Source organism: Chiloscyllium punctatum, chromosome 24 (genome assembly GCF_047496795.1).
Source record: "Chiloscyllium punctatum isolate Juve2018m chromosome 24, sChiPun1.3, whole genome shotgun sequence".
In the NCBI taxonomy this organism is placed as follows: Eukaryota; Metazoa; Chordata; class Chondrichthyes; order Orectolobiformes; family Hemiscylliidae; genus Chiloscyllium; species Chiloscyllium punctatum.
The window spans coordinates 42151149-42178761 of record NC_092762.1 but is presented as its reverse complement, the minus strand read 5'-3'; the positions used below and the strand labels follow the sequence as shown (position 1 = coordinate 42178761).

The following is a 27613-nucleotide window of genomic DNA, read 5'->3' as shown; positions in this document are numbered from 1 at the left end:
ACTACAATTTTGAGTTTCAAAGCTGATTGCTGAGTTCTTAGGGTTAGAAACTATTTGCATTTCTCAATCAACAGAGGCATGGGCTGTCCCATCAATTAATAGCCTAGTTAAAAAGCACATCAGGATTTTACAATCCCACCAGATATATCGGATTTGGGAAGGCCTAATGGAGGTGGTAACCTTCAGATGAAAGCAAGGACCATTGACCTGTATCCTGGTCAATATTTTCCAATATCACTAGAACTGAATATCTGGCCATTATCAGATTTAGTGTTTATGTGGTCTTGCTGTGTCAAAATTAGTTGCCATATTTCCCTATATTACAGCAATGTATGAGGAACAGTATGTTGGCTTGGGGTGGAGGATATTGTATGTTTGGAAACAGGATATTATATGTTGGTTTGGGAGTAGATTACTGTATGATGTATTTGAGGAGCAGAATATTGTATTTTGGGTTAGATTGGCAGCATATTTCAGTCACCTTTGGGGAACAGGATGTGCATGACTTTGAGAGAAATAAAGACACGTTTAGAATTCAAAAATGTAACCACGCTAAGTAGTGAGTAAGATGGATTAGCCAGAAACATAAATAACTATGCAGGAATATGATGTATTGGCAGGACCAGAAAGTGACATAAAAAGTGGTGAGAACTGAAAACTTTAGGTTCATGGAACCAAAGTGCTCAGAAAAGATAGGACAGACAAAAGGAGAATATGACAGTGAAAAGGTAGTTCACATAAAAGAGAAGCAAAAACTTTCTTCTGGTATGGTAGTGAGAAGTTGGGTAGTTGCAGTTAGAGATAATTAATAAGAGAATATCTGTTTTGTGGTCCAAGGGCATGGCTAGAATACTTAATGAGTACTGTGTATCAGTATTTATGAATGTAGAGAGTACTGACAATGTATTAGAAGAAGGTGGGATGGCAGAAGAAATGGAATTGTTCAAAACTGATGGACAGGGACCTGATCAGGTGTACCTAGAACTCTGTGGGAAGACAGAGAAGTGATTCCTGTGTCCCTTGCTGAGTTAATTGTATCATCGACAGCCACAGGTAAGGTGCCAAAGACTGGAGGGTGGCTAATGTTGTGCAATTATTTAAGATAGGCTGTATGGAAAAGCCGGGGAACTATAGACTGGTGAGGCTTCCATTGGTGGTGGGGAAGTTGTCAGAGGGGATTTTGAGGGAGAGTATATACAAAGATTTGGAAAGGCAAGGACAGATTGGGGTAGTCAGCAAGGTTTTGTATGTGTGAAATCATATCTCAGTAACTTGACTGAGACTTTTGAAGCAGTGACAAAGAAGATTGATGAAAGCTGGGTGGTAGACTGGTTAGTTAGGTTAAATCAGTTGGGGAAGCTAACCAATTGGATATAAAATTGTCTTGAAGATAGGAGATGGAAGATGGTGGCAGAGGGTTGCTTTTTGAACTGGAGGTCTGTGACCAGTGGTGTTCCATGAGGATTGGTGCTAGGTCCACTGTTGTTTGTCATTTCTATAAATGTTTTGGATGTGAATATAAAATGCACGATTAGTGAGTTTGCAGATGACACCAAAATAAGTTCAGTGGTTGGTGAAGAAGATTATGTCTGAGTACAACAGGACCTTTATCAGATGGGCCAATGGGCTGAGGAGTAGCAGATGGAGTGTAATTTAGATAAATGTGAGGTGTTGTATTTTGATAGGCCAAACCAGAGCAGGAGATATATACTTAATGGTACGACTCTAGAGAATGTAGCTGAACAAAGAGACCAAGGAGTGCAGGTACATAGTTCCTTGAAAGTGGAGACACAGGTAGACAGGCTGGTGAAGAAGGCATTTGGCACACTTGCCGTCATTGGTCAGAACATTGAATTTAGGAGTTGGGATGTCATATTGCAGCTATGTAGAACATTGCTGATGCCACTTTAGAATACTGCATACAAATCTGGCCACCCTTCTATAGGAAGGATATTGCTAAACTTGAGAGGGCGAAGAAAGGATTTACAAGGACATTGCCAGGGTTGGAGGGTTTGAGATATAGGGAGAGGCTGAATAGGCTGGGGCTTTTCTCCCTGGAGAGTCAGAGGTGGAGGGGTGATGTTATAAAGGTTTACAAAATCACCAAGGCCATGGATAGGGTGAATAGCCAAGATCTTTTTCCAAAACTAAAGGGTATAGGATTAAGGTGAGAGGGAAAGATTTAAAAGGGACCTGAGGGCAACTTTTTCATGCAGAAGGTGGTGCATGCATGGAACAAGCTGCTAGAGGAAGTGGTAGAGGCAGGTACAATTTAAAAGGCATCTGGATGGGTACTGAACAGTCAATAGAAAGGGTTTAGAGGGAAATAGGCCAAATGCTGGCAAATGGGATGAGGTCAGATTGGAATGCCTTGTTGGCGCGCAAAAGTGGAAGATTATGGCATTTAAGCCCTCCCACTATCTCTATTCTGACCTCCTTTTGCAACCCCAGAGGATCAGACAACCTATTCCTGGTAAGCATGGTCAGCCTTTCATCCAAATCTTCTTTATCAATTTTTAACCCATCAGCGATTTCAGCTTCTCCTGATATTTTGTCAGCATCCTGTTCAGCTTGAGAGCAAAGCCAATTATCGGAGTCCAAGCGAAGACGTGCAATGTTACAAAAGTGAAATTAGCCATTATTTGCAAGGGTGAAAACAGAGGCTGAAATATTAATTCAGAGTCAAATAGAAAGCTGATGAAGGGAACCACCTGGCAGTTTGAGATAGTGACCAAAGAGAATGGAGTCAGTTGGAGCTGATCCAATGAAATCTCTCAGTTGGGCAGGTTCGTTCATAATGACCCTTCTGTCACACTGAGATTGCCACTTCACCAGAGCAAATTGTGAAACTGAAACTGATAAACCTGGTAAAGTACCAGACAATATCCATGAAGAGCTGCTTATTGTTTGAACCCAATTGTTTCCCAAATGTCCCTCACAAGAGTGAACCTGCTCTCCCTATCAAATAGAGTGATTTGAATTTACAACTCAAATCTGCTCCTATGCTTGATAAATGTAATCTAGCCCACATCCTATATGTTCCCCATACAAGACTAATGTGACTCCTCCAGTAGATCGGTGCATGTTTCTATTGACTCTGCGCTCATGGGTGCTGGTTTATTTGGACTAATGTTAGGAGCTTGCAATCCCAGTGAGGAGCCACACTGGAAATTGAATCCTGTTAAACTACCCATGCAGTTTGTGGGATAATTGCTCTTCTTTTGAATCAGGACATGTTGGATTCAAGCCACACATGAGAGGGTCATATACATAAGGCAGCATGACACTACAGCAAAACAAGTGCTACCTGATGCAGGTGTGAAGGTTGACCTTAACAGTGCATGTTACATCAAGGTGGGAACAAAGACCCCATGACTTAGTGAAAGAACAGGATGGAGTTCTCCTTTACTGTTGCTTTCTTAATAATATCCCCTACCCAAACAGAAACGTTGATGGGTCATTTAATTAAATTTCTTCTTGAACATGGGTGACATTGAAAAGTCTTGATTTATTTCAATTTCTAGTGGCCCTGAGTAATGTTAATGTTGATCACAAATAACACGCCATTCTTGTCTACATGACATGAGTGACTCCATTTCAAGTGCTTGAGCTCTGCAAAAATACACGTTCCTCCCTTTATATTTTAATTAAGAACTTATTTTCTTAAGGTCTCACTAAAGCCAAGGCAGAATTTCACTCTCTGTCTCAGCACAGAGTGGGGGGAGTGTCAGCCTGAGACAGAAACCCCCCTTTTCACCTATTCTATAAAATATGTGATTTTTGTTTTCACACCTTAAATTATAGAGCACCTTAAACATAACAAAATGTCCCAAACTGCAGAGGGAAATGTAAATTAAAATACGATGCTGAGTCACACAAGGATTTAGTAGAGCAGACAATCAAAAACTTGGTCAAAGAGGAATATCTGAGAAAATTTAGCTAAAGAGGTAAAGATTTTTAGGAAGGAAATTCCAAAACTTCGGATCTTGACAGCCAAAGGCACAGTCGCTAATAGTAAAGTGACTGAAATGAGGGATACTGAAGAAACCAGGATTGGAGGAATACAGATAGTTCATAGGATAATGGAGCTGGAGGAGATTACACTGAGAGGGTAAGGACATGGGGGATTTGAAAACGAGGATGAGGTTATTAAAACAAGCTACAGCCAATGTCAGTGATGGGGAAACAGGATTCTGTGCGAGTTGGTTTTGGATGATCACAACTTCATGGAGAGTATAATATACAAAAGCTAGGAGTTCAGTGGAAATACAGGTCATTCTGTTACAACAAATTGGCTATAATGTGATTGACGAATTGTGGGTGTTGTTTGGATAACGCAAGCTTTCTACTGAACGGGTATAGCGATTTTCTGTTAGTGATCTTCTACGGGGAGGTTTTCTATAGCAGTTTTCTATAGCCCAAGCTGCAGAGGAACACAGCTGTCGCGTTACGGCAGAACGAACTGTAGACATCCCTAGAGATAACAAAGACATTCTTAAGGATTCAATAGTAGATGAGGTGAGGCAGGCATTGTTAGAGTGATAGAAATGGAGAGTCTTTGGAGTGGATAGAGTCATAGAGATGTACAGCATGGAAACAGACCCTTCTGTCCAACCCATCCATGTTGACCAGATATCCCAACCCAATCTCGTCCCACCTGCCAGCAACCGGCCCATATCCCTCCAAACCCTTCCTATTCATATACCCATCCAGATGCCTCTTAAATGTTGCAATTGTACCAGCCTCCACGGGTTGAACGATTGATCAGGACAGTGAAAATCACTTGAATTCGTCAACATTCCATGATGACATGGTTGGCAAGAAATGTTGTTATTAAATTCATAATCTCATTAGTAAATGAAATACCATACAAAAGAGAATTAATACAAGACTGAAAGAATTAATCCTTTAAATCCTTACCTTACTCCGTTGATCTATTGCTTGACAAAGTGCCTGCCAAGGAGGAGTATATTTAAACATCTTTGCATTTGGATTCTCTTTTTGTCACTTGCTCTTCAGTATTTCGCTTCTCAGACTCTCCACGTTTCTCTTAGAGTATGTGAGTGACTTCTGACAGCTCCCAATGCAGCTGCTCTTAATGTTTCCATTGATTTACCCTGCGGAGTTTAAAGAGGATGATACATTTTTACACCAACTGCGTTACTTGTGTCAGGAATTTGCAACATATCAGCTTACGTGATTACTCTCCTTCTCACAGTTTTGTTTTCTCTTGCGGTGTCCTCCCTCCCCCACACTTCACAACGTAGACACCAAACTTGTTCAGTCACTTATTACCTGTAAGTGAATGTGTCAGATGCAACCAAGCAGAAATATTTCAGTTGATCTATCAACACATTCCGATTCAGGGTGGGGAGTAGTGTAACAGGTGAAATATCATAGTTCACATTTGGCATGGACATGTCAGAGTTTGGGGGTACTCCCATTAGAGACTGGGCATTTCAAGAAGAGCAGAGTGGGGAGTTGCAGTGTTTTCAAAAGAGAGAACAGGACACAGGGTAATACACAGCAGAGACACAGAGATGGAGGTAGGTGTGGGAGGTGGGGGTGTCACAGTGAAAAAGGAAAGAGAGAGGGGGAGAGAAAGAAGAGTGTTTCCAATAAGAGAGGAGGTTGGCAGGGTGCCACAGTGGTTAGTACTGCTGCCTCACAGCACCAGGGACCTGGCTTCATTTCCAGTCTTGAGTGACTGTCTCTGTGTAGAGTTTGCACATTCTCTCCATGTCTGCATGGGTTCCCAACAATTTCAATTTCCGATTTCCACCCACAGTCCAAAACGTGCAGGTTAGGTAAATTGGCCATGCTAAATGTGGGGTTATGGGGATCGGGTGGGGCACAACGTCTGGGTAGGATGCTCATTGGAGGGTACTTCCAGTCTCGATGGGCCAAATGGCCTCTATCTGCACTGTAGGGGTTCTGCGACACATTTGAGAAGGGGACCACCGACAATTGAGAGGACTGTAAAGAAGGTTTGATACTTGCCCAATTTTTAACAAATATCTGCGAATGCTTTGAACTTTGAGAAACTGAGTGTGATTTCAATGTTGGACTACACAGAACTCAGAAAGGTACTGAACAATGAGGACAAAAGGATTCAAGAGAACATAGACAGAATGAAATGTGTTGCTCTGTGGCAATTAAAATTGGCAAGTTTGAAGGCTTTAGAATGAAGAGAGGCAATATAAAGGATCGATACAATTTTAAAAAGGGTGCAGAAATATCGAGACCGTGGGAGTATAATAATTTCAATGGGGTATTGTAATTTAAAGGTGGCAAGAGGAGGGGAATATCTGCTGCTCAGCATCATCTCAAACAATGGGAAATCTCCACCATCGTAGTTCCAATAGGCACTGAGATCAGGGTCACCAGACATGTGTCTTTACTATGTTTCCTCCAGCTGCAGTTTGTTGTTGTACTATCTAACGCAAAAAAGAAACTGAAAGCTGAAACACAAGTGATGTACCATAAACACCCTGGAAGTATCAGACATTCAGTTGACGTACTTTGGAAATTAGGAGCTAATGAGCTCAGCAGCAGGTTCAAGCTGCTGCAGATTTTAATTTTTAAAATTCTTACTCTGAATGTGGGCATGCAAAAATATACTTTATTCATAAAAAAGTCTTTACAGAGGTACACAGTTACTGAAACATTTCTGCACAGCCTTGGTGCATAACTAACAAACAAACATTTGAATTTGGTACAGTCTGCGGTTGCAAAAAAAAATCCCAAGGCCTTTCGTACTTATACAAGACAACATTTACAGTCAAGACACCAAGAGGATCTGATAATTGAACAGACTCCCATTGTACTTTGACAGAAAGACCCTAGATGGTGATCTTTCCTCACTGTGCCTTGGCAGCAGCTGCCCCAAGCTTTAGCACGTCCTTCAGCACATAGTCCTGGACCTTAGAATGTGCCAGGCTGCAACACTGGCCAAGGTCAGCTCTTTGAACTGGAAGACCAGCAGGTTCTGGGCAGGCCAAAGAGCATCTTTCACTGAGTTCCAGGTGCAGAGAGGAGAAAGCAGACAGTGGGGATAAAAGGGTCCTTCTCAGCATCGCATCCAGTGACTAGCAGTGTTCCACAAGGGTCAGCGTTGGAACTCAACTTTTCACTTTATACATTAACGATTGAGATGAAGGACCTGAGGGCATTCTGGCTAAGTCAGCAGACAATACAAAGTTAGGTAGAGGGACAGGTAGCACTGAGGAGGCGGGAAAGATTTGGACAGGTTAGGAAAGTGGGCAAAGAAGTGGCAGATGGAGTACAATGTGACAAAGTGTGAGGTCATACACTTTGGTAGGATGAAGAGAGGCATGGGCTAGTTTCTAAATGGGGAGAAAATTCAGAAATCTGAAGTGCAAAGGGACTTGGGAGTTTGAGTCCAGGATTCTTTCAAGGTTAACTTGCAGGTTGAGTTGATAGTTCAGAAGGCAAATATAATGTTGGCATTCATTTCAAGAGAACTAGAATATAAAAAGCAGGGATGTACTTCTGAGGCTTTATAAAAGTGTGGTCATATCACATTTAGAGTATTGTGAGTGATTTTGGGTCCCATACCTCAGAAGGATGTACTGGCCCTGGAGCGGGTCCAGAGGAGGTTCATGAGAATATTACCAGGAATGAAAGGCTTAACATACGGGGAACATTAGGACTCTCGGCCCATACTCAATGGGGTTTAGAAGGATGAGGGGTAATCTAATTGAAACATACAGAATACTGAATGGCCTGGACAGGATGGACATTGGGAAGATGTTTCTATTGGTAGGAGAGACTAGGACCCGAGGGAATAGCCTTAGCGTAAAGGGAAGACCCATTGGAACGGAGATAAGGAGAAACTTCTTTTGTGAGAGAATGGTGAATCTATGGAATTCATTGCCACAGAAGGTCATTAAGTATGTTCAAGACAGAGATAGATAAGTTCTTGTTTGTCAAGGGGATCCAACGTTATGGGGAGAAAGTGGGACAATGGGGTTAAGAAAGTTATCAGCCATGATTGAATAGAGAAGTAGACTCAATGAGCCAAATGATCTAATTTCTGCTCCTATGTCTTATGGTCTTAATATTTGTGTGGTTTGCATCCCAGGAAACACACCGTAGAGCACAGAGTCCTGCAGCATGAAGTTGCTCCAGACAAACCTAGACAAAAGCCACTCTAACTGCCTCTGTACGGTGTCTATCACTACCTTTAATTTGCCCTGAGAAGGCAGTGATGAGTTGTCTTGTTGAATGTTTGCAGTCCATGTGCTGTGGTTATAACCACATTTTTGTTGGGGAAGGAGTTCCAGGAATTTGACCCAATGACAGTGAAGGAAGGGTGATATATTTCCAAATCAAGATGGTTTGTGACTTTGAGAGGAAGTTGCAGGTGTTCCCCATGTATCTGCTGCCCTTGGTTCTGTTCATGGCTGAGGCTGTGAGTTTGGCAGGTGCTGTCAGAAAATCAGTCATACCTTACTCAAGTACAGTACATTACTAGGACTGTCCTCCCTCTGTTGTTGTGTCTCATGCTGGCAATGTAGAATTTTTACATCTATTGCGAAATTATACTTCCTTCATTAAAATACATCTTTACATGTACAGTTAATGATGCTATTTGGATCTATACTCTCTTTTCTTACAGAGAACAAATTTACATCGAACATAGAACAACACAGCACAGATGTTGGCCCTCGATGTTGCGCCAACCTGTGAACTAATCTGAGCCCTACACTATCCCATCATCATCATCTATATACTTATCCAAGGACTGTTTAAATGCCCTTAAAGTGGCTGAGTTAACTACGTTGGCAGGCAGGGCATTCCACGCCCTTGCCACTCTCTAAGTAAAGAATCTACCTCTGACATCTGTCTTAAATCTATCACCCCTCAATTTGTAGTTACGCCCCCTTGTACAAACTGGTGTCATCAGGAAAAAGACTTTCACTGCCTACCCTATCTAATCCTCTGATCATCTTGTATGCCTCTATTAAATTGCCTCTTAGCCTTCTTCTTTCTAGTGAGAACACTAACTCATGAGGAATGCTCTCCTCCTTTTGATCTCAGGATAACACCAGCAAAGAAAATTCACTTCCTGCCTGACTTATGCTGTTCCTTCCCAGAAACACACAAGGTCTTTTCCCTGGTGTAGCAGAGTCCAGAACTAGAAGGGCCTTACACAATGGTTTAGGGTCAGAGGGAAAGGATTTAGGGTCAGAGGGAAAGGATTTAGGGTCAGAGGGAAAGGATTTAAAAGGGACCTAAGGGGCAACGTTTTCACACAGAGAGTGATGCGTGTATGGAATGAGCTGCCAGAGGAAGTGATGGAGACTGGTACAATTACAGCATTTAAAAGGCACCTGGATGGGTAAATGAATAGGAAGAGTTTGGAGGGATATGGACCAAATGCTGGCCAATGGGACTAGATTAGGTTAGGATATCTAGATTAGAGTGGTGCTGGAAAAGCACAGCAGGTCAGGCAGCATCCGAGGAGCAGGAAAATCAACATTTCGGGCAAAAGCCGTTCATCAGGAAACATCGATTTTCCTGCTCCTCGGATGCTGCCTGAGCTGCTGTGCTTTTCCAGCACCACCTAATCTAGACTCTGATCTCCAGCATCAGCAGTCTTCATTTTTGCCTAGGTTAGGATATCTGTTTGGCGTGGATGAGTTGGACCAAAGGGTCTGTTTCAGTGCTGTACATCTCTAAGTATGGTCATTACAGTGGATTAGAGTTTTTAACTTTTAAAAACTTATTTTCTAATGTTTTGTGATGTTATTACACACCTCTGGAATAAGTGGGTTTTGTAGCTGGGCCTCCTGGCTGAAAGGTGGGATACTACCACTGCACCATAAGAGCTCTTTAGGAATAATGATCGTCATTCTGCTGAAACCCATAATTGAACCAGAGATCTTTAGGTCCTCAGTCTGACATTCTCCCAATGCCTAGTTGCACACTCTGTTCTTGTGCTGTTTAGACATAAGTTTTGGCCATTGGCCAATGAGGGAAAGGTTCAGGAAATATTCAGATTCACAACAGTCAAGAGGCCAAAGGAGACCAAGTCTGAAAGCAGAGATTACAGCATCACACTCCCAACATGATTTCCATTGTTAGGTTAATAATAGAGCATTACTATTGCTTTCTGTGTGACTACATCATTAAAAACTAGTGTCTCTTGGGGCCTTCTTTGATGTGGTGGTGATTTGGTGTGGTAATCCAACCCTGATCAATACTGCCACTAGGTAGCAGGATATACAGTCCGTCGCCACAAGACAGAGCAAGAGTTTCAGTAGTTCACACTGGACTGCTGCTTTGTTGCACTCAAAGTGTAACTGGACGTTGTGAAATAGGGAGACTCAAGGGGTAGGTTTTAAGGAATCACTTAAGGGGCTAATTTCAGTCTAAAGTCTAGTCTGATGTTTAATTTAGTAATTAACTGAAAGTTGCTGTTATGGTTGGGTGCAGCTTAATAGCAGCTTTTTGTTATCAGCTGAAATTATTTAATTAGACAATTTTTTTATTGCTAAGATCTACTTTGTTCATAATTCTTTATGTACATACACAGTTACTAAAGCAGTTCTGTACACACTTCTCACACGAAGAACAAACAAGCATGAGACACATAATTTAATCCAGTTCCAGAATTAGGGGCCATAAGAGAATGGTTTCTTCAGTGCTGCCTTGCTGCGCGAGAGTGCTGCTTTGTTGTATTAGAGTGTGACTGGAGTTAGGTGGAAGAGGGAGGGGTTTATCAGTATCTCCTTTCCACTCATTGGTGAGTATTTCTGCTCTTTATTACCCTCCAGGTAAGGTCTTAGAGAATCTGGGATTCAAAGGAGAAAGAGGCGTCAGTGGGGGAGGACACTGAAACTAAGCAGGAAATTTAAAATTGAGACAGAAGGTCAAGGCCTACACACTTAGCTGGATGTTCTGAGAGAGAAAAAGAGAGGAGCCAGTGGGGAAGGAGATTCAGGGATCAGAAACTGTAGCGGGGCAGATGAGGGTTTACAAGGGAAAGGGAAAGTCAGTTCACTGGTTGCTAAGTAACTGCTGATTTAAATGCTTAAATCTAAATTGCTTTCAGATTAAAGGTACATTACAGGAATATCTTACAGCTTAAAAACTAAGGAGCAAAGGAAATTTAAAAATACAACTTCAAAACAAATCAAATAAATTGGAGATACAGGGCCAAGTGATGTCATACTGCATAGTGTGGGAGCTGGTGACCCCATTGTGGTTCACAATGATCCACATCTGTAGCAAGTGTTGATTGCTTGAGGAATTCCGGATAGTTGGAGCCTGAGCTTTGAACACTGTGATGCATCTGAGGGGGGAGAGAGTTACCTGGGCACTGCGTGTCAGGAAGCGGTCACATCCTGTAGGTTAAGTGCTTCAAAGTCAGCCAGTGGTCAGGGAGAGGAGGGTGTGACTACAAGTGAGGCAGTTAGAGGGATCCCAAATTTAGAATTGGAGGAACCTCAGTTTTTGGCCTTGTCAACAGGTATAAGTACTTTGTCCCTGTGTGGATGAGAGAGAGAGGATTTCAGAGAGGATGGGTAAACTGATCACTGCACCATGGTACAGGAGACTATTCAAGAGGGGAGAGCAAAAGGAAAAGTGGTAGTGGTAGGGGATTCTGTATTTAGAGGTACAGATATATGTGCTCTGGTTTCCTCCCACAATCCAAAAAATGTGCAGGTCAGGTGAATTGGCCATGCTAAATTGCCCGTAGTGTTAGGTGCAGGGGTAAACATAGGGGAATGGGTCTGGGTGGGTGCGCTTCAGTGGGTCGCTGTGGACTTGTTGGGCTGAAGGGCCTGTTTCCACACTGTAAGTAATCTAATCTAATCTAATATATCCTTTTAAAGAGACTGGAGAGTCCCATATGGTCCAGTTCCTGACCATAAGATACAGGAGTAGAATTAGGCCATTGGCCTATCAATTCTGCTTCACCATTTAATGATGGTGGATATGTTTCTCAACCCCCATTCTCCTGCCTTCTCCCTGTAACCCTTGATTCCCGGACCAATCAAGAACCTACCTATCTCAGTCTTAATGACTTGGCCTCCACAGCCTCTGCAGCAATCAGTTCCCTCTGGCTGAAGACACTCCACTTCACCTCGGTTCTGAAGGGCTTTCCCTTCACTCTGAAGCTGTGCCCTTGGGTTGTGGTCTCTCTTATTAGTGGAAACACCTTCTCCATACCCACTCGATCCCGGCCTCTCAGTATACTGTAAGTTTCAGTGACGTTACCCCACCCCATCCCACCATCCTTCTAAGCTCTGTTGAATATGGACCCAGAATCCTCAACCACTCCTCATACAACAAGACCTTTAACCCCAGGATCATTCTGGTAAATCTCCTCTGGACCCTCCAATGCCAGCACATCCTTCCTTAGATATGGAGCCCAAAACTGCTCAATATTCCAAATGCAATCTGACCACAGCCTTAAACAGCCTCAACAGTATATCTCTGCTCTTGTATTCTAGTCCACTCGAAATGAATGCTAACATTGCATTTGCTTTCTTAACTGCCAACTGAACATGCATGTTAAACTTAAGCGAATCTTGGACAAGGATTCCCAAATCCCTTTGTACTTCAGATTTCTGAAGCCTTTCCCCATTTAGAAAGTAGTCTACTTCTCTATTCTTTCTACCAAAATCTCATACTTCTCCACAAAGAACAAAGACAATTACAGCACAGGAAAAGGCCTTTCGGCCCTCCAAGCCTGCGCCAATCCAGATTCTCTATCAAAACCTTTCACCTATGTTCTAAGGATCTATATCCCTCTGCTCCCTGCCCATTCATGTATCTGTCTAGATACATTTTAAATGACGCTATCATGCCCGCTTCTACTACCTCTGCTGGCAGGAGAAAGTGAGGACTGCAGATGCTGGAGATCAGAGCTGAAAATGTGTTGCTGGAAAAGCGCAGCAGGTCAGGCAGCATCCAAGGAACAGGAGAATCGACGTTTCGGGCATAAGCCCTTCTTCAGGAATGAGGAAAGTGTGTCCAGCAGGCTAAGATAAAAGGTAGGGAGGAGGGACTTGGGGGAGGGGTGTTGGAAATGAGATAGGTGGAAGGAGGTCAAGGTGAGGGTGATAGGCCAGAGTGGGGTGGGGCGGAGAGGTCAGGGAGAAGATTGTAGGTTAGGAAGGTGGTGCTGAGTTCGAGGGATTTGACTGAGACAAGGTGGGGGGAGGGGAAATGAGGAAACTGGAGAAATCTGAGTTCATCCCTTGTGGTTGGAGGGTTCCTAGGCGGAAGATGAGGCGCTCTTCCTCCAACCGTCGTCTTGCTATGGTCTTGCGATGGAGGAGTCCAAGGACCTGCATGTTCTTGGTGGAGTGGGAGGGGGAGTTGAAGTGTTGGGCTACGGGGTGGTTGGGTTGGTTGGTCTGGGTGTCCCAGAGGTGTTCTCTGAAACGTTCTGCAAGTAGGCGGCCTGTCTCCCCAATATAGCGGAGGCCACATCGGGTGCAGCGGATGCAATAGATGATGTGTGTGGAGGTGCAGGTGAATTTGTGGCGGACATGGAAGGATCCCTTGGGACCTTAGTTACGCTTAGGGCATCCTCTGGGTGAGCAAGGGTATGGGGTGATCATGGAGAGAGGGCATAGACTTAATGGCCAAATGGCCTCCTTTATCCAGATAAATAATCAACACGATGGACTTGTTTTTGATGAAGTAATGGTGTGTGGGTAGTTGTATTGATGTAATGTGCATGGACTTTCAAAACGCTTATGACAATGTTGTATATAATACAATGATTAGCAAATTAAAGCCCATAGGCTTAAGGGGACAGTGACTGCATGTAGATACGAAATTGGCTAAGGGACAGAAATCAAAGCAGTGTTCTCTTTCAAACAGAGGGCCAGTTGTGTTTTCCAGGAACTGGTATTAGGACTATTGCATTTTTTGATATTTGTTAATGACAGAGGAACAAAAGAACAAGAGAAGACTCTTTAATCCATCAGGCTTGGTCCACCACTCAATTAGATCATTCTACCCTGTCAGCTAACTTCCTAAACCCTCCTTTGCCTTATATCCTTTATTACCATCGACAACTTATATTTATGAAGTGCCTTTAATGTCATACCAATGCCTCAACATGCTTCCCAAGAGCATTCTGAAACAAATAAGACATTGAGCCACAAAAACGTCCTGATTCCCTAAAACCTATCCACTGTCTACACGGCAGGAATGTGATGGAATATTCCCCCATTTGGCTGGATGGGTGCAGCTCCAACAACACTCATGAAGCTTGAGACCATCCAGGACAAAGTAATAAGTGAACAGAGCTTGGTGCAAATTAAGATGTGGGCAGGGGATTTTGGATGACCCCCAGTTCGAAGAGGGAAAGTGAGAGGTCCACCTGATTTAAATCTCTGATATTAAATTAATAACTGATTGTTTCCAAAAGAAATTCCCAAATTTATTCCATCTCATGTGGAGAAGATACTTGACTACATTCCTGAGAGGAATAACTTTGACGTTTAGGCTACATTCTCTAGTCCCATATTCCCCAACTAGAAGCAATTTCTCTATTGCTTTTAGGTTAGATTCCCTACAGTATGGAAACCAGCCATTTGGCCCAACAAGTCCACACTGACCCTATTCCCCTACACTATATTTGCCCCTGACTAATACACCTTGCACTATGGGCAGTATAGCATGGCCAATTCACCTGACCTGAACATCTCTGGATTGTGGGAGGAAACCGGAGCACCCGGGGGAAACCCACGCAGACATGGGGAGAACGTGCAAACTGTACACAGTCGCCCAAGGGGGGAATTGAACCCTGTGAGGCAGCTGTGCTAATCACTGAGCCACCGTTCCGCCCCCTCAGTTTCCCCCTAATGTTACTAATTTCAATTGATCACTTCTTAACCATTTTAATGCCAGGAAAAAATGGTTTTTTTGCAATTTCTGGTCATATTTCAACCCTTGGAGTCAGTAAACTTTCACAGCACTCCCTTCGAGGCAAATACATCATTCGTAGGCTGTGGTGCCCTGAACTACTCAGTGACACGAGATAAGGCAATCAGGATTTTGTGTAGCTAAAGTATGACATCTAGCCAGCCAACCCGCACCCATTTATAATCGTCCATGGAGAAAGAACAAAATCCATTTTTAAAATATTTTTTGCACTGATCATAGATACATCAAATCAGGATCAAGAATAGGCCACTTGACCCTTGGAGCCTGCTCCATTGTTCAGTAGGATCATGGCTGATCATCCACCACAACCCTGCGTTTCCCTCATATCTTTTGATCCCTTTAGCCCAAGTGCTATATTCAGCAACTTCTTGAAATCATACAATGTTTTGGCCTCAACCACCTTCTCAGGCAGAGAATTCCACAGGCTCCACACTGTTTGAATGAAGAAATTTCCCCCCAGCTCAGTCTAAAGTGGTCTCCCCCAATCCATTTTAATGTTCAATTATAAATGCCCCTTTGGATCCCCATATGTGTATAGCTTTTCACCATTCATCAGCCCTCTCAAAAGTCAAAACGTTAACTCTTGACCCCGCAATTCTTGCAAACTCCTGCCCCAATCTCCGATCTACTTTTATTCTCTCAAATGCATTTCTCTCTTCCTGGAATTCCATGTTCGAACCCCTCTGATCAGGTTTCTGCCCCTCGCTACAGTTTTGAAAATTCACTTACCAGAATCAGTGTCCTATATGACTGTGGCAAAAGTAAACTCTCCCTTCTTGTCCTCTTTGATCGCCCTCCTCTAATACTGTGGTCCAGCTGACTGGGACTGACCCCACCTGAATCCCAATTGTGATTTCTCCAGCTACCTAGACTCTAAGGTCAGAATTTCCACTATGTTTCTTACCTATATCATTCTAGCTAGAGAACCACCTGCAATGATGTCCCTTCCTCATCTTCAATGTTACCTTTGATGTCTACGAGGATCTAACCTTCGTCTCCTCCTATATTGCACCCACTTGTTGCCCTTTGGCGACAGCATCCAAAAACAGAGTGTTGGTGTGAGTATTTTCGCAAGTACACTCCTGACATCCTCTCCACGTCATCATCACCTCTCCACTCCTCCGCTGTAGCTAAATTACAAGACAGTTTATCCAGACCAATTCTGCACGATCAGAAATTTGTTCCGACTAAATATTCGGAAGAATTCCTCCAATTTAAATATTGGGAAGACTGAAGCCATTGTCTTCAGTTTCTGCTCCACATAGCTATCCCTCTCTCCGGCAATCCTGAGGCTGAACAAGACTGTTTGAAACATTGTGCCATCACTGAGTAATCTATTTCCATCTCCCCACTAACTCCAACTCTTAACTACTGCTGATAGCCTTATCTATGCCTTTGTTAGCCATGGACTTCACTATTGCGATACGTTCCTGACAACTCTTCCACCTTATCCATTTAGGTCATCCAAAGGCCCCTGGCTACATCTTCACTCATTCTGTTTTCTGTTCACTATTACCCCTGTGCTCTTTGCGTGTGTTGACGACAGGTCAAGCCAAGAGTTGATTTTAAAATTCTCGTTTCTGTTTCCAAAACCTCCGTATCTCTGTAATCTCTTCTCGCTCCACAACTCCCAGAGTTCTGCGTTCCTTAATTATGGTCTCTTAAGAATGCCAATGGTGATTTAGAGTCATAGAGATGTACAGCACGGAAACAGAATTTTCAGTCCAACTTGTTCATGCTGACCTAAACTCAAAGTTCAAAATTTCAGCCTAAATTTCCCTGCCACTCAATCTCAATTTCCTCTTTTAATACCCTCCTTTAAAATCCATTTTTAACCTAAATCTTTTGGTCATTTTCCTAATAAGCAGCACAGTATCAAATTGCACTTCATAACACTTGGAAGAGGCAAATGATATTTTAGTATGATGATGTGGCAGTGATATCACTCAACTGGGCGGCACAGTGGCACAGTGGTTAGCACTGCTGCCTCACAGCGCTGGAGACCCGGGTTCAATTCCCGCCTCAGGCGACTGACTGTGTGGAGTTTGCACGTTCTCCCCGTGTCTGCGTGGGTTTTCTCCGGGTGCTCCGGTTTCCTCCCACAGTCCAAAGATGTGCAGGTCAGGTGAATTGGCCATGCTAAATTGCCCGTAGTGTTAGGTAAGGGGTAGATGTAGGGGTATGGGTGGGTTACGCTTCGGCGGGGCGGTGTGGACTTGTTGGGCCGAAGGGCCTGTTTCCACACTGTAAGTAATCTAATCTAATCTAAACTTGGATCCTGGAGACCTGAAGAAGGGTTATGCCTGAAACGTTGACTCTCTTGCTCCTCAGTCACTGTCTGACCTGCTGTGCTTTTTCCAGCACCACTCTTTATCAACTCCTAGAGACACAAGCCAAGGGTGTGGGGATGTGGGTTCAAACCTGGGTATGAAGCTAGTCAACAATCAACATTTGTAGTGAAACGTTAACTGGTTTACTAATGTCCTTTAGGAAGAAAATCTGTCGTCCTTACTTACATGGTCTGTTCTCCGTGTAACTCCAAATCCATGTACTTGATTCTGAAATGATCCAGCAAGTCACTCATTTCCAGGGCAATTTTAGATATGTAACATCACATGAAAGAACAGAGAAATACAAGCTTGTGTAGTAATTCAAGCATTTTTTTTCTTTTTATAAATATAAAGCATTAGTTAGGCAACAGTTAGAGTATCTTGTGCAATTCTGGAATCCATTTTATAGGAGGGATATGATCGTACTGGAGAGGGCACAGAGATTTACCAGGATGTTGCCTGGGCTGGAATGATTCAATTATGAATGTAAATTTGATCGACTGGGATTGTTTTGTTTGGAGCAAAGCTGGTTGCGATGAATAAAATTGAAGGCCATAGATTGGGTAGACAGGTAACAACTTCCATCCTTAGTGATCAGAAAGTACAGGTTTTAAAGGTTGGGGCTCGTGGTTTAGAGGGGATGTGAGGATTTTCTTTCTTAACCAGAGAGTGGTGTGAATCTGGAATTCACTGTCTGTAAAGGTGGTAGAGACTGAAAACTTCATAACGTTGAAGAAGTATTTTAATGTGATGAAAGTGAGTACTGCAGATGCTGGAGATCAGAGTCAAGGTTAGAGTGGTATGCTTTTGCCTGAAACATCGATTCTCCTGCTCCTCGGATGCTGCCTGACCTGCTGTGCTTTTCCAGCACCACTCTAATCTAGTATTTAGAGATGCACTTGACACTAGTCCTTGACATTAAACTACCTCCCTCTGAGTAAACGGGATGTCTGACACTCCTGTCCTTATCAGTCAGCCAGGCTACCTGATTGGACTAGATTAACAGCCCCAATCAGAGAACTCATATTCAATGAGGCCCACCCGGCTGACCTTGTTACAATCACTACATCTACTATATGGTAATGCAGCTAAACATCCTTGTATCATTGGTAAGCATGGAATAAGTGGCTCTATTCCATTAGCTAAGTTGATAATAATAGTAAATAGTTGAGGTGCAATAACAGACCTATGTAGGATGCCCCAAATCACATAGTACCAATGAGTGGACATGCCTTCTGGAAGTCTGTGTAAGTAATTTCCATAGGCATCTCCCTCTGAACTACTCAAAATATTCAGTCAGGTTTTCATGCCTTTACACAAGCCCCTAGGAAACAAGACCTGAACTAGGCCTTTAGTTCATCTGTTCCTCATTCAACAAGATCACTGTTGATTCACCTCAACTCTACCTTCCTGTGTTAATACCATATCCATCATTCTCATAGTACCCCAAATTATCAATTGTATATATTTACTAAATAGGCATCCACATCTCTCGGGGTTAGAGACATCTCCTTGAATGAGTCATTTATTTCCATCTGTCTGAATTGGTTGATCCTTTATTCTGATACTATGGCATCCATATTCTAAGCTCCCAGCCATGAAACATTTTTCTTAGTATCTTCCTGTGTGGCCACCTAAAAATGTTATGTTTCAATTAGATTACCTCACACTCTTCTAAACTCCAGGGAATATGGCATTGTTGACTCAATCTCTTCTTGTGTAGAACAATTCTCACATGCCAGGAACAGGTCAAGTGAACTTTGGTTGCTCTCCCTTGAAAGACAAGCATCTGCTTCCTCAGGTAATGAGGATAATGCTTCACTACAAGTATGGCCTCATTAATGTCCCCTATAATTGCAGCAAGATCTCTTTACTCTCAGGCTCCAAACCCTGTAGCATACTACTTTCATAATTATCAGCATGTCAGCAATTGTGAATCATAGAATCATAGAGATGTACAGCATGGAAACAGACCCTTTGGTCCAACTCGTCCATGCCGACCAGATATCCTAAATTAATCTCGTCTCACGTGTCAGTACTTGGCCCACATCCCTCTAATCCTTTCCTATTCATATACCCATACAAGTGTCTTTTAAATGTTGCAATTGTACCAGCCTCCACCAGTTCCTCAGGCAGCTCATTCCATACATGCACCACCCTCTGTGTGAAAACATTCCCGATTCATCTACATAGATAACCAAGTCCTCTGAATGCAAACATTCCTCGATGTCTGACTGGTCAAACAAAATTCTATTTTTCTTCCCCATGGTTGCCCAAATAGGGCACAAGTTGTCCTATCAGGAGAGACACACCCCTCAACCTGCAAAAAGATACCAAGGTCACTAATGGCTTTGCCACATGGCAGACCCCCTCCCCTTGATTGACAAAATACAAGTGGCAGTGGGAAGAGGGACTTGGGTGATAATTAATTGGCTACTCAACGGCCTGATTAGCCAAAGGGGTGGGTGGGACACCCAATATCAATCCTGCTACTGGCAAGATATCAGTCAACCTGAGCAGGTGATGGGTGCTGTGTTCCTGTCATTCCAATTGTACATTCACCCCACTTGCCACTCCACTCCTGGGTTATGGTGCTGGCTGTGTATTAGGAGAGTGGTATAAAATTCCAGCCAGAGATTCCTAAAATTTGAAACTTAATCATTCCAAAGCCTCTCCCTTTACAACCAGTCAAACTGTAAATCCCCTGTTTATTCCAGTTATCTATCTTTTGTTAAATAACCAATACATAATCCACATTGATATATTACCCTCAAACCTGCCAACTCCTATTTTTGTGTGACAGCCTCTTTTATGGTTATTTGAAAGTTTTTAAGTACACCTGACATCCACTGGGTCCCCTTTATCCAATTTTTTGAGGTTGGAACAAAAAATGTTCCAGATTTACCAAACACTATTTCCCTTTCAGAAATCCATGCTTATTCAAGTTAAGAGACCCATAACCATGCCCCTAAAACAGATCTGGGCATTTTGCCCACTACTGAAATCTGCTTGTAGCTTATCATGTACTCTCTTCCCCTTCAATTAGAAGGTTATGATTTTTACCTTTTTAAATTTTTTTTGGAACTGTCCCAGAATTTAAGGAATTCTGGAAATCTAGATCATTGCACCCACCAACTCTACAGTCATGCAAGCCATCAAATACAGTGGGTTCATCCTCATTTAGAGCCTTCAATTTTTCCAGTAATATCTCTTTAAAAACTAATTTCTTTAAGTCTTTCATTCTATTTGGCTTCCCAATATTTCTGGTGTTTGTGTTTTCTTCTACAAAGACAGAATGGAGCTAAGTATTTAGTGAATGTCTCTGCCTTTTCATTACTGCCCAATATAATTTCACCCATGACTGTTTACATACCTGCAGAGAGAGTGCGGAGTGAAGGGGAAGTTGCCCAGTGCAGAGTGTGACAGCAGCCAGTGGTCAGACCAGATGGTGGCTGCCTGTGCTGGACTGCTCCAGAGAGCTCCTGAAGAGCGAGACTGTGAGGTTTGTCTTTTTAACTCTGCCTTTCTGTCCTGTAGGTATACTGTGTACAGCTGTAATGCAATTTATTTTTCTTCATTTCTCTATTCTGTAACTAAGGATTGTACCTAGGTACTCTGTACCTAACATTGAGACATGTGTTGGTGATATTGTTACACTGTGACAAATCTGTAACTGAAGAAGCTGCTTTGTACCTGAGATGGCATTGTAATTGGCAACTTGTCAACCTTTCATTGTACTTATTAGATTAGATTACTTACGTGTGGAAACAGGCCCTTCGGCCCAACAAGTCCACACCGCCCCGCCGAAGCGTAACCCACCCATACCCCTACCCCTACATCAACATCTACATCTACCCCTTACCTAACACTACGGGCAATTTAGCATGGCCAATTCACCTGGCCTGCACATCTTTGGAGTGTGGGAGGAAACCGGAGCACCCGGAGGAAACCCACGCAGACACGGGGAGAACGTGCAAACTCCACACAGTCAGTCGCCTGAGGCGGGAATTGAACCCGGGTCTCTGGCGCTGTGAGGCAGCAGTGCTAACCACTGTGCCACCGTGCCGCCCAAAATAATAGGAGATCAATTATGTGAGTACATGTGACAATAAAGTTAATTCAATAAAGCTAATTAAATACAATTTTTCAAATTGTAACTGTGTCTCTTGCTGGACCTTACGAAATAGAAGCAGGAGTAGACCAGATGTTCTATTGAGCTTATTCTACCACTCTGTACAGTCATGTCTGAGCTTGGATTTCATCTCTACTTTCCTACCCTCCCCCAAAATCTCTCGATTTGTCCAAAGATTTGCAACTCTGCATTGAAACAGTTCTCCTCATCTCTCCTAAAATGTTATTAGCCTCATATCCTGAAACCGTTCTCAATTCCCCAGGGGGAAACAACCTCTCAGCACCTATGCTATCAAATCCCTTATAATCCTGAATGCTTAGACAAAATTGCCTTTCATTATTCTAAACTCCAGAGAATATAGCTTTATTCGCTCATACAATACACAGGACCACTCCTTAATGCATTCTCTGGTAATGCTCTACTCTGCAGGATCTACTGCTCACCACTAATTGACACTTTCTTTCCATGCATCATAAATTGTTGTTCCCTTTGAGATTTGGTATTCTTGAAATCCTGTCCTGATGTGTAGAACAAAAAAGCTTTGATTACACGTGTCTTTTGTTCTTCAGCAACTTTATTAAGAAAGAAATGGAGCACAAAATCAAATAAGCTGTTTTAAACATGTATAAAATACCAGTTAGGCCTCAGCTGAAATATTGTGTGCACCACAGCTTTTAGGAAGGATGTCAAGGCTTTACAGAAGGTGTAGAAGAGGGATACCAAAGATCAGGGACTTCAGTTACAGGAAACTCTTTGGAGGCTCTAACCACTTTCAATGGAGCAGAAATGGTGAAAGGGAGATATGAAAAGAGGTATTCAAAATTATACAGGGCTCTGATAATGTAAATAAGGCGAAGGTACTTCCTGCAAAAGGACTGACAGCTTCCAGAAGACACAGGATTCAATGGATTGTATTTGAAGAACTGATTTCCATTAGCAGAAAAGTCAATAAGCAGGGAAATAGATTTTAAAGTAGTTGAGGGAACAATCAGAATCGGGTTGAGGAGTATAGTTGTTTGGAGAGGATCTGGAACTCACTGCCAGAAGGAAGAATAAAAGTGGAAACCTGTGTATCACCATTTAGAAAATACTTGGAGACAAGTAGAAGCTGCCGATACTAACAATGTCATGTTCTAGGACCTGGAGGGTGGGATTAGACTGGATAGTTTTCTTTTAGGACCATCATGCACGCAACAAATTAAATTGCTCTTTCTATGTTGTTAATGTTTCTATATTTGGGTAAAAAGCAAAAGAACCCCAAGCAACATAAGCAATACATAATTTGTACAGAGATCTGCAATTCACTGCTTTAAAAGGTTGATGGAAGTGGATCCAGTAGTAACTTTAAAAAGGGAATTGAGCAAATACTTGAAGTAGAAAATTTGTAGGGCCATTGAGGAAGGTCAGGTGCAATGGGACTAATTGGATAACTTGCTCAAAGAGTAGGCACAACAGGTCAAATAACCTCGTTTTGTGCTGTGTTATCTGATTTGATAACTGAATGAAGGATTAATGTAATGAGCAATGTACAAGACAGTACAAGTGTCAAATATAGTTTAGACCTGCACACACTCTCAGCTAAATGAAGGGTGTGTCCAGTGCTTTTAATTGAGAAGGTTATTTTTGGGAGCGTGTCTCGTTATGTCATTATTCAAACATTTTTGGGAGAGCAAAGAAACTATAGAAATTCCTTTTATGCTTTTTCTTTAGAAACTCAGTTTCTGTCGCATAGTTGTGAAGTGAGGGCATGAAAACACTCTCATGCCAACACATCTGTTGGATTATGTTTTGAATCTCGAAAACAGATGATAAGATTATTTAGTTTCGATCCACCACAGCATATCTGCAGCTCTGCCATTCTGCTTAACCCAATTCATCACCTCCAATCTTCACACCTCTGTTCCCAGTAAAATTCACACTCCCACCATCATCGCTGTCTTTGGTTCGGACTCCATCAACACACCCTTATCAATATAAATGAATCTCTACCTTTATGACACACATCTGATTTAACATTCATTGCCATATCCACCGGAGAAAAAATTGAGTAGATGTTGGTAATTCATTAACAGGGATTGTTGCAAAACAGAACCTTGAAATCGCTGCAAATGTGTCTTTATATTGATTCTGTCACCCTAATTTCATCTCTGGACATGCTGACAATCATCTTAAGTCTGTATCTTCCATGGTTACTCACTCTTCAGATAGTGGAAACAATGTCTTCCTATCCATTGTAAGTTAAAAATCACACAACACCAGGTTATAGTCTAACAGGTTCATTTGAAAGCACTAGCTTTTGAAGCACTGCCCTTCATCAGGTGGTTGTCTGAAAGCTAGTGCTTCCAAATAAGCCTGTTGGACTAAAACCTTGTGTTGTGTGATTTTTAACTTTGTACACCCCAATCCAACACCAGCATCTCTAAATCATGTCTATTTAACAATGGACATCTTTACTCATGTTAGAACAAATTAAGTGAGGAACGTATTCAGAGAATAGTAAAAAAAATACTGACCTGCGACCTCTCTGCTACAGACACACTCAGTTCTGGAGTAATTATGAAGACATTTCCAAACGTGACAGATTGATGGTGTTGTTGATGTTGTTGGCTGTTGGGAGCAGTGGACTTAGTTGGTATTAACTAGAATAAAGTAATGAGGTCACTGATGAAATGGAATGATCATGAACTGTGTTGATTTACAATGTGTGGGTAGCGTTAGGAGATCAGTCTGCTTTTCAGAGGCAAACCATTGCTGACAGCATTGGATTCCAGGCGGGTGTTGCTGACCTATGGAAGATTATTCAATCAGGAGAATAGTTGGCGTTGTGAGGCCACCACTGTCTGAGCACTGTTTGTGGAGATGTCACTGCCCATTGTGCATCCATCTCAAACCTGGAGAGCAGCCACGGTGGCTGAGTTCGTAGAAAATCAGCATTTTGATATGTTGCCCCACTTGAATGTAATAGGAGTCTCCAATATTTGAAGAAGGAAAGCATACAGTAATGTAAGGGTTAGTACTTCAGGGAACTGGGCTAATACTCTGGACACGCTGCAGGTCAGGCAGCATCCAAGGAACAGGAGAATCGACGTTTCGGGCATAAGCCCTTCTTATGCCCGAAACGTCGATTCTCCTGCTCCTTGGATGCTGCCTGACCTGCTGCGCTTTTCCAGCAACACATTTTCAGCTCTGATCTCCAGCATCTGCAGTCCTCACTTTCTCCTCTAATACTCTGGACACACTTACGCTATCTGATGAAATTTACAATCAATTAATGAATAAGTCTGGAATAAAATGCTAATCTCTGTAGTGGTAGCATGAAACAACAAACTGTTGTGAAACACATCTGATTCACTAATGTCCTTCAAGGAACAAAATCAGCTATCCTTAATTTGTCTGGCCTACATGTGACTTTAAACCTGATATAGTTGACTCTTAACCCCCCCCTTTGAAATGGCCTAGAAACCATTCTATTGTGTATCAAACCACAGCATCAACCTGGGCTACAAAAGACGATGCCTGAAACGTCAACTCTCCTGCTCCTCAGATGCTCTCTGCCCGGCTGTGCTTTTCCAGCACCACACTCTCCAGCATCTGCAGTCCTCACTTTCTCCTACAAAAACAATGCCCAGCCCACCCTGTAAGATCCTCCTTTACTTTGATAAATTTGGGACCTTACCAATGGGTCAGTCAAGCATCAACCTGATGTAGTCACACTCACAGAATCATACATTACAGACTCCTCTGCAAAGTAGTGGGATTAGCATCAGCTGTGTGTACAATGATATGTCACGATGTCAACATTACATGATTAAGGGAGAGAAGTGGAAAGGGACAGAAGTTATAACTTAGTGTTGAAAACAAATCCATTTGTTGTCAGCACTCGGTTGTCAACATATATTTTGTCCAAGAGTTTTGAATCACACCCCTCAGGATAATTCATAATTTTGGTCCTGAAATGTGCCCAGTCTACTTTAGCTTACCATGGAAGGGAAGTTTGAGGATCAGGTGAAGTTTGCTGTTTATGCTGCTACTATGCCGTAACAACAGGTTAAATTTGCTACTAACTGAATGCTCCATCAAGGCAAATAGATCTACCAATCACATAATCTGTATATGAATTTCAATGGCAGTGTGATGCCATGTATGTAGACCATATGTTCCAATGGCTGGCAATTTTAACAAACATCATATAGTTTCATCTGTTCTCAAAAAAGTAAGGTTCCAACCATACCTGACCATCCATTACTTGCAAAACATGTGCAAACTATGCTGACAACAGATTTAAAAATCACACAAGACCAGGTTATAGTCCCACAGGTTTATTTGGAAGCACTAGCTTTCAGAACGCTGCTCCTTCATCAGGTGGTCTCCTCAACCAATTTATGAAGGACTCCGAAAGCTTTCTACACTCCAGTCCAATACTGGCATCTCCAAATCATGACAACCAATTTGGAATTGTCGGTCAAGTGCACAGTGCGCGTGCTGGAGTGCACTGGCAGCTACAAATATTAACAGACAGGGCCTGCTCTTTGCCTGCAAAAAGATCATGTCCATGCACTTGCACCTATTTCAACTGATCAAAATAAATGACAGGAATTCAATGATTCATTTATCAGATCAAAGCCTCAACTAATCAGAAATGGCCTTGTTTAAAATTTAAACAAAAGCCCGGCCATTAACATCATTTACCTTCCTCATGTCAGCACTTTACCAATTCCAGTGCTCTTGCTAACCAATCAGCATTTCCCTCTCATATTGTATAAATGTTTATTTTTCACTTAAAGTTGTCCATATGAGTGCAGGACAAAAAGCATCAACAAAAGGTGAGAACACAAAGAACTGCAGATGCTGGAAATCTGAATCCTCAGCAGAAAATGCTGGGGAAATTCAGCAGGTCTGGCAGTAAAGAACAACCTGAGTACAGATGGCATGGTGGCTCAGTGGTTAGCACTGCTGCCTCATAGTGCCAGGGACCTGGGTTCAATTCCACCCTCAGGCAACTGTCTCTGTGGAGTTTGCATGTTTTCCCCATGTCTGCATGGGTTTCCTCCCACAATCTAAAGATGTGCAGGTGAGGTGAATTGGCCATGCTAAATTGCCCATAGTGTTCAGGGATGTGTAGTTTAGCTACAGCAGTCAAGGGTAAATATAGGGTAGGGGAATGGGTCAGGTGGACTTGATGGGCTGAAAGTCTTGTTTCCACACTGTAGAGGTTGTATGATAAAACATGGCATAGTACAGGCCCTTCAGCCCTTGATGTTGTGCCAACCTTTTATCCTACTATAAGATCAAACTAATCTACATATCCTTAATTTTATTATCACCTATGTGCCCATCCAAGAGTTGCTTAAATATTTCTAATGTCTCTGACTCTACTACCACCACTAGCAGTGCATTCCACACATCCACCACTCTCTGTGTAAGGAACCTAACTCTGACATCTCCCTTAAACATTCCTCCAATTAATTTAAAATTATGCCCCTTTGTCATAGCCATTACTGCCCTGAGAAAATGTCTCTGGCTATCTACTCTGTCTATGCCTCTCAACATCTTATACACCTCTATCAAGTTGCCTCTCATCCTTCTTCGCTCCAATGAGAAAAGCCTTGGCTCCCTCAACCTTTCTTTATAAGACACGTCCTCCAGTCCAGGCAGCCTCCTGCTAAATCTCCTCCGCACCCTCTCCAAAGCTTCCTATAATGAGGCAACCAGAACTGAACACAATATCCCAAGCGTTGTCTAACCAGGGCTCTATAAAACTGCAGCATCACCTCGCGGCTCTTAAACTCAATCACCCAGTATCATTAGAGAGAAAACAGAGGTAACACTTTGTTTCTAGGGATGCTTCCTTAGAACTGATACCATGTTGATGACGGGGGTAGGGGGAAAGGAGTCAGTGGATAGAGAGTATAAAGAGGTTTAACACATATAGGAATTGTTGATAGTAAGCTTTGGAAGAAAAAAAGCTAGGTGGATGACAGTGGGGACTGTGTCTGGGTGAAAATAGGTTGGATGTGCTGAAAATAACCCATTTTGTGACAGGCCCTGGGATGTGGGTGTGGGCAAAAGGCATGGATGGAGGTGTTTATGCTGTAAAATTATTGAACTTGGTATTCAGTCCTAATGGCTGCAGGACTGAATATGGAAAATGAGATGCTGTTCCTCCAGCGTGAGGTCACTCTGGCTGGATGACTGTTGCAGGCTCGAGATAGGC

General features: G+C 42.6%; 1 protein-coding gene across 4 annotated transcripts in view; it reads right to left on the bottom strand.

The window, feature by feature from the left end:
- Positions 1-27613, bottom strand: part of LOC140494485 (PALM2-AKAP2 fusion protein-like) — a 241144-nt gene that overhangs the window by 90090 nt on the left and 123441 nt on the right. For 2 of the 4 annotated variants that reach the window (XM_072593702.1, XM_072593705.1), the window contains exons 1-3: positions 23913-23998; positions 17454-17495; positions 4921-5117 (exon numbers count right to left, since the gene is read on the bottom strand). In XM_072593702.1, coding sequence (XP_072449803.1) covers positions 4921-4980 — 60 coding nt within the window. In that variant the 5' untranslated portion in view covers positions 4981-5117; positions 17454-17495; positions 23913-23998. Of the gene's footprint in view, positions 1-4920; positions 5118-17453; positions 17496-23912; positions 23999-27613 lie in introns of those variants that run through there. The other 2 variants (XM_072593704.1, XM_072593703.1) reach the window with 2 other exon arrangements.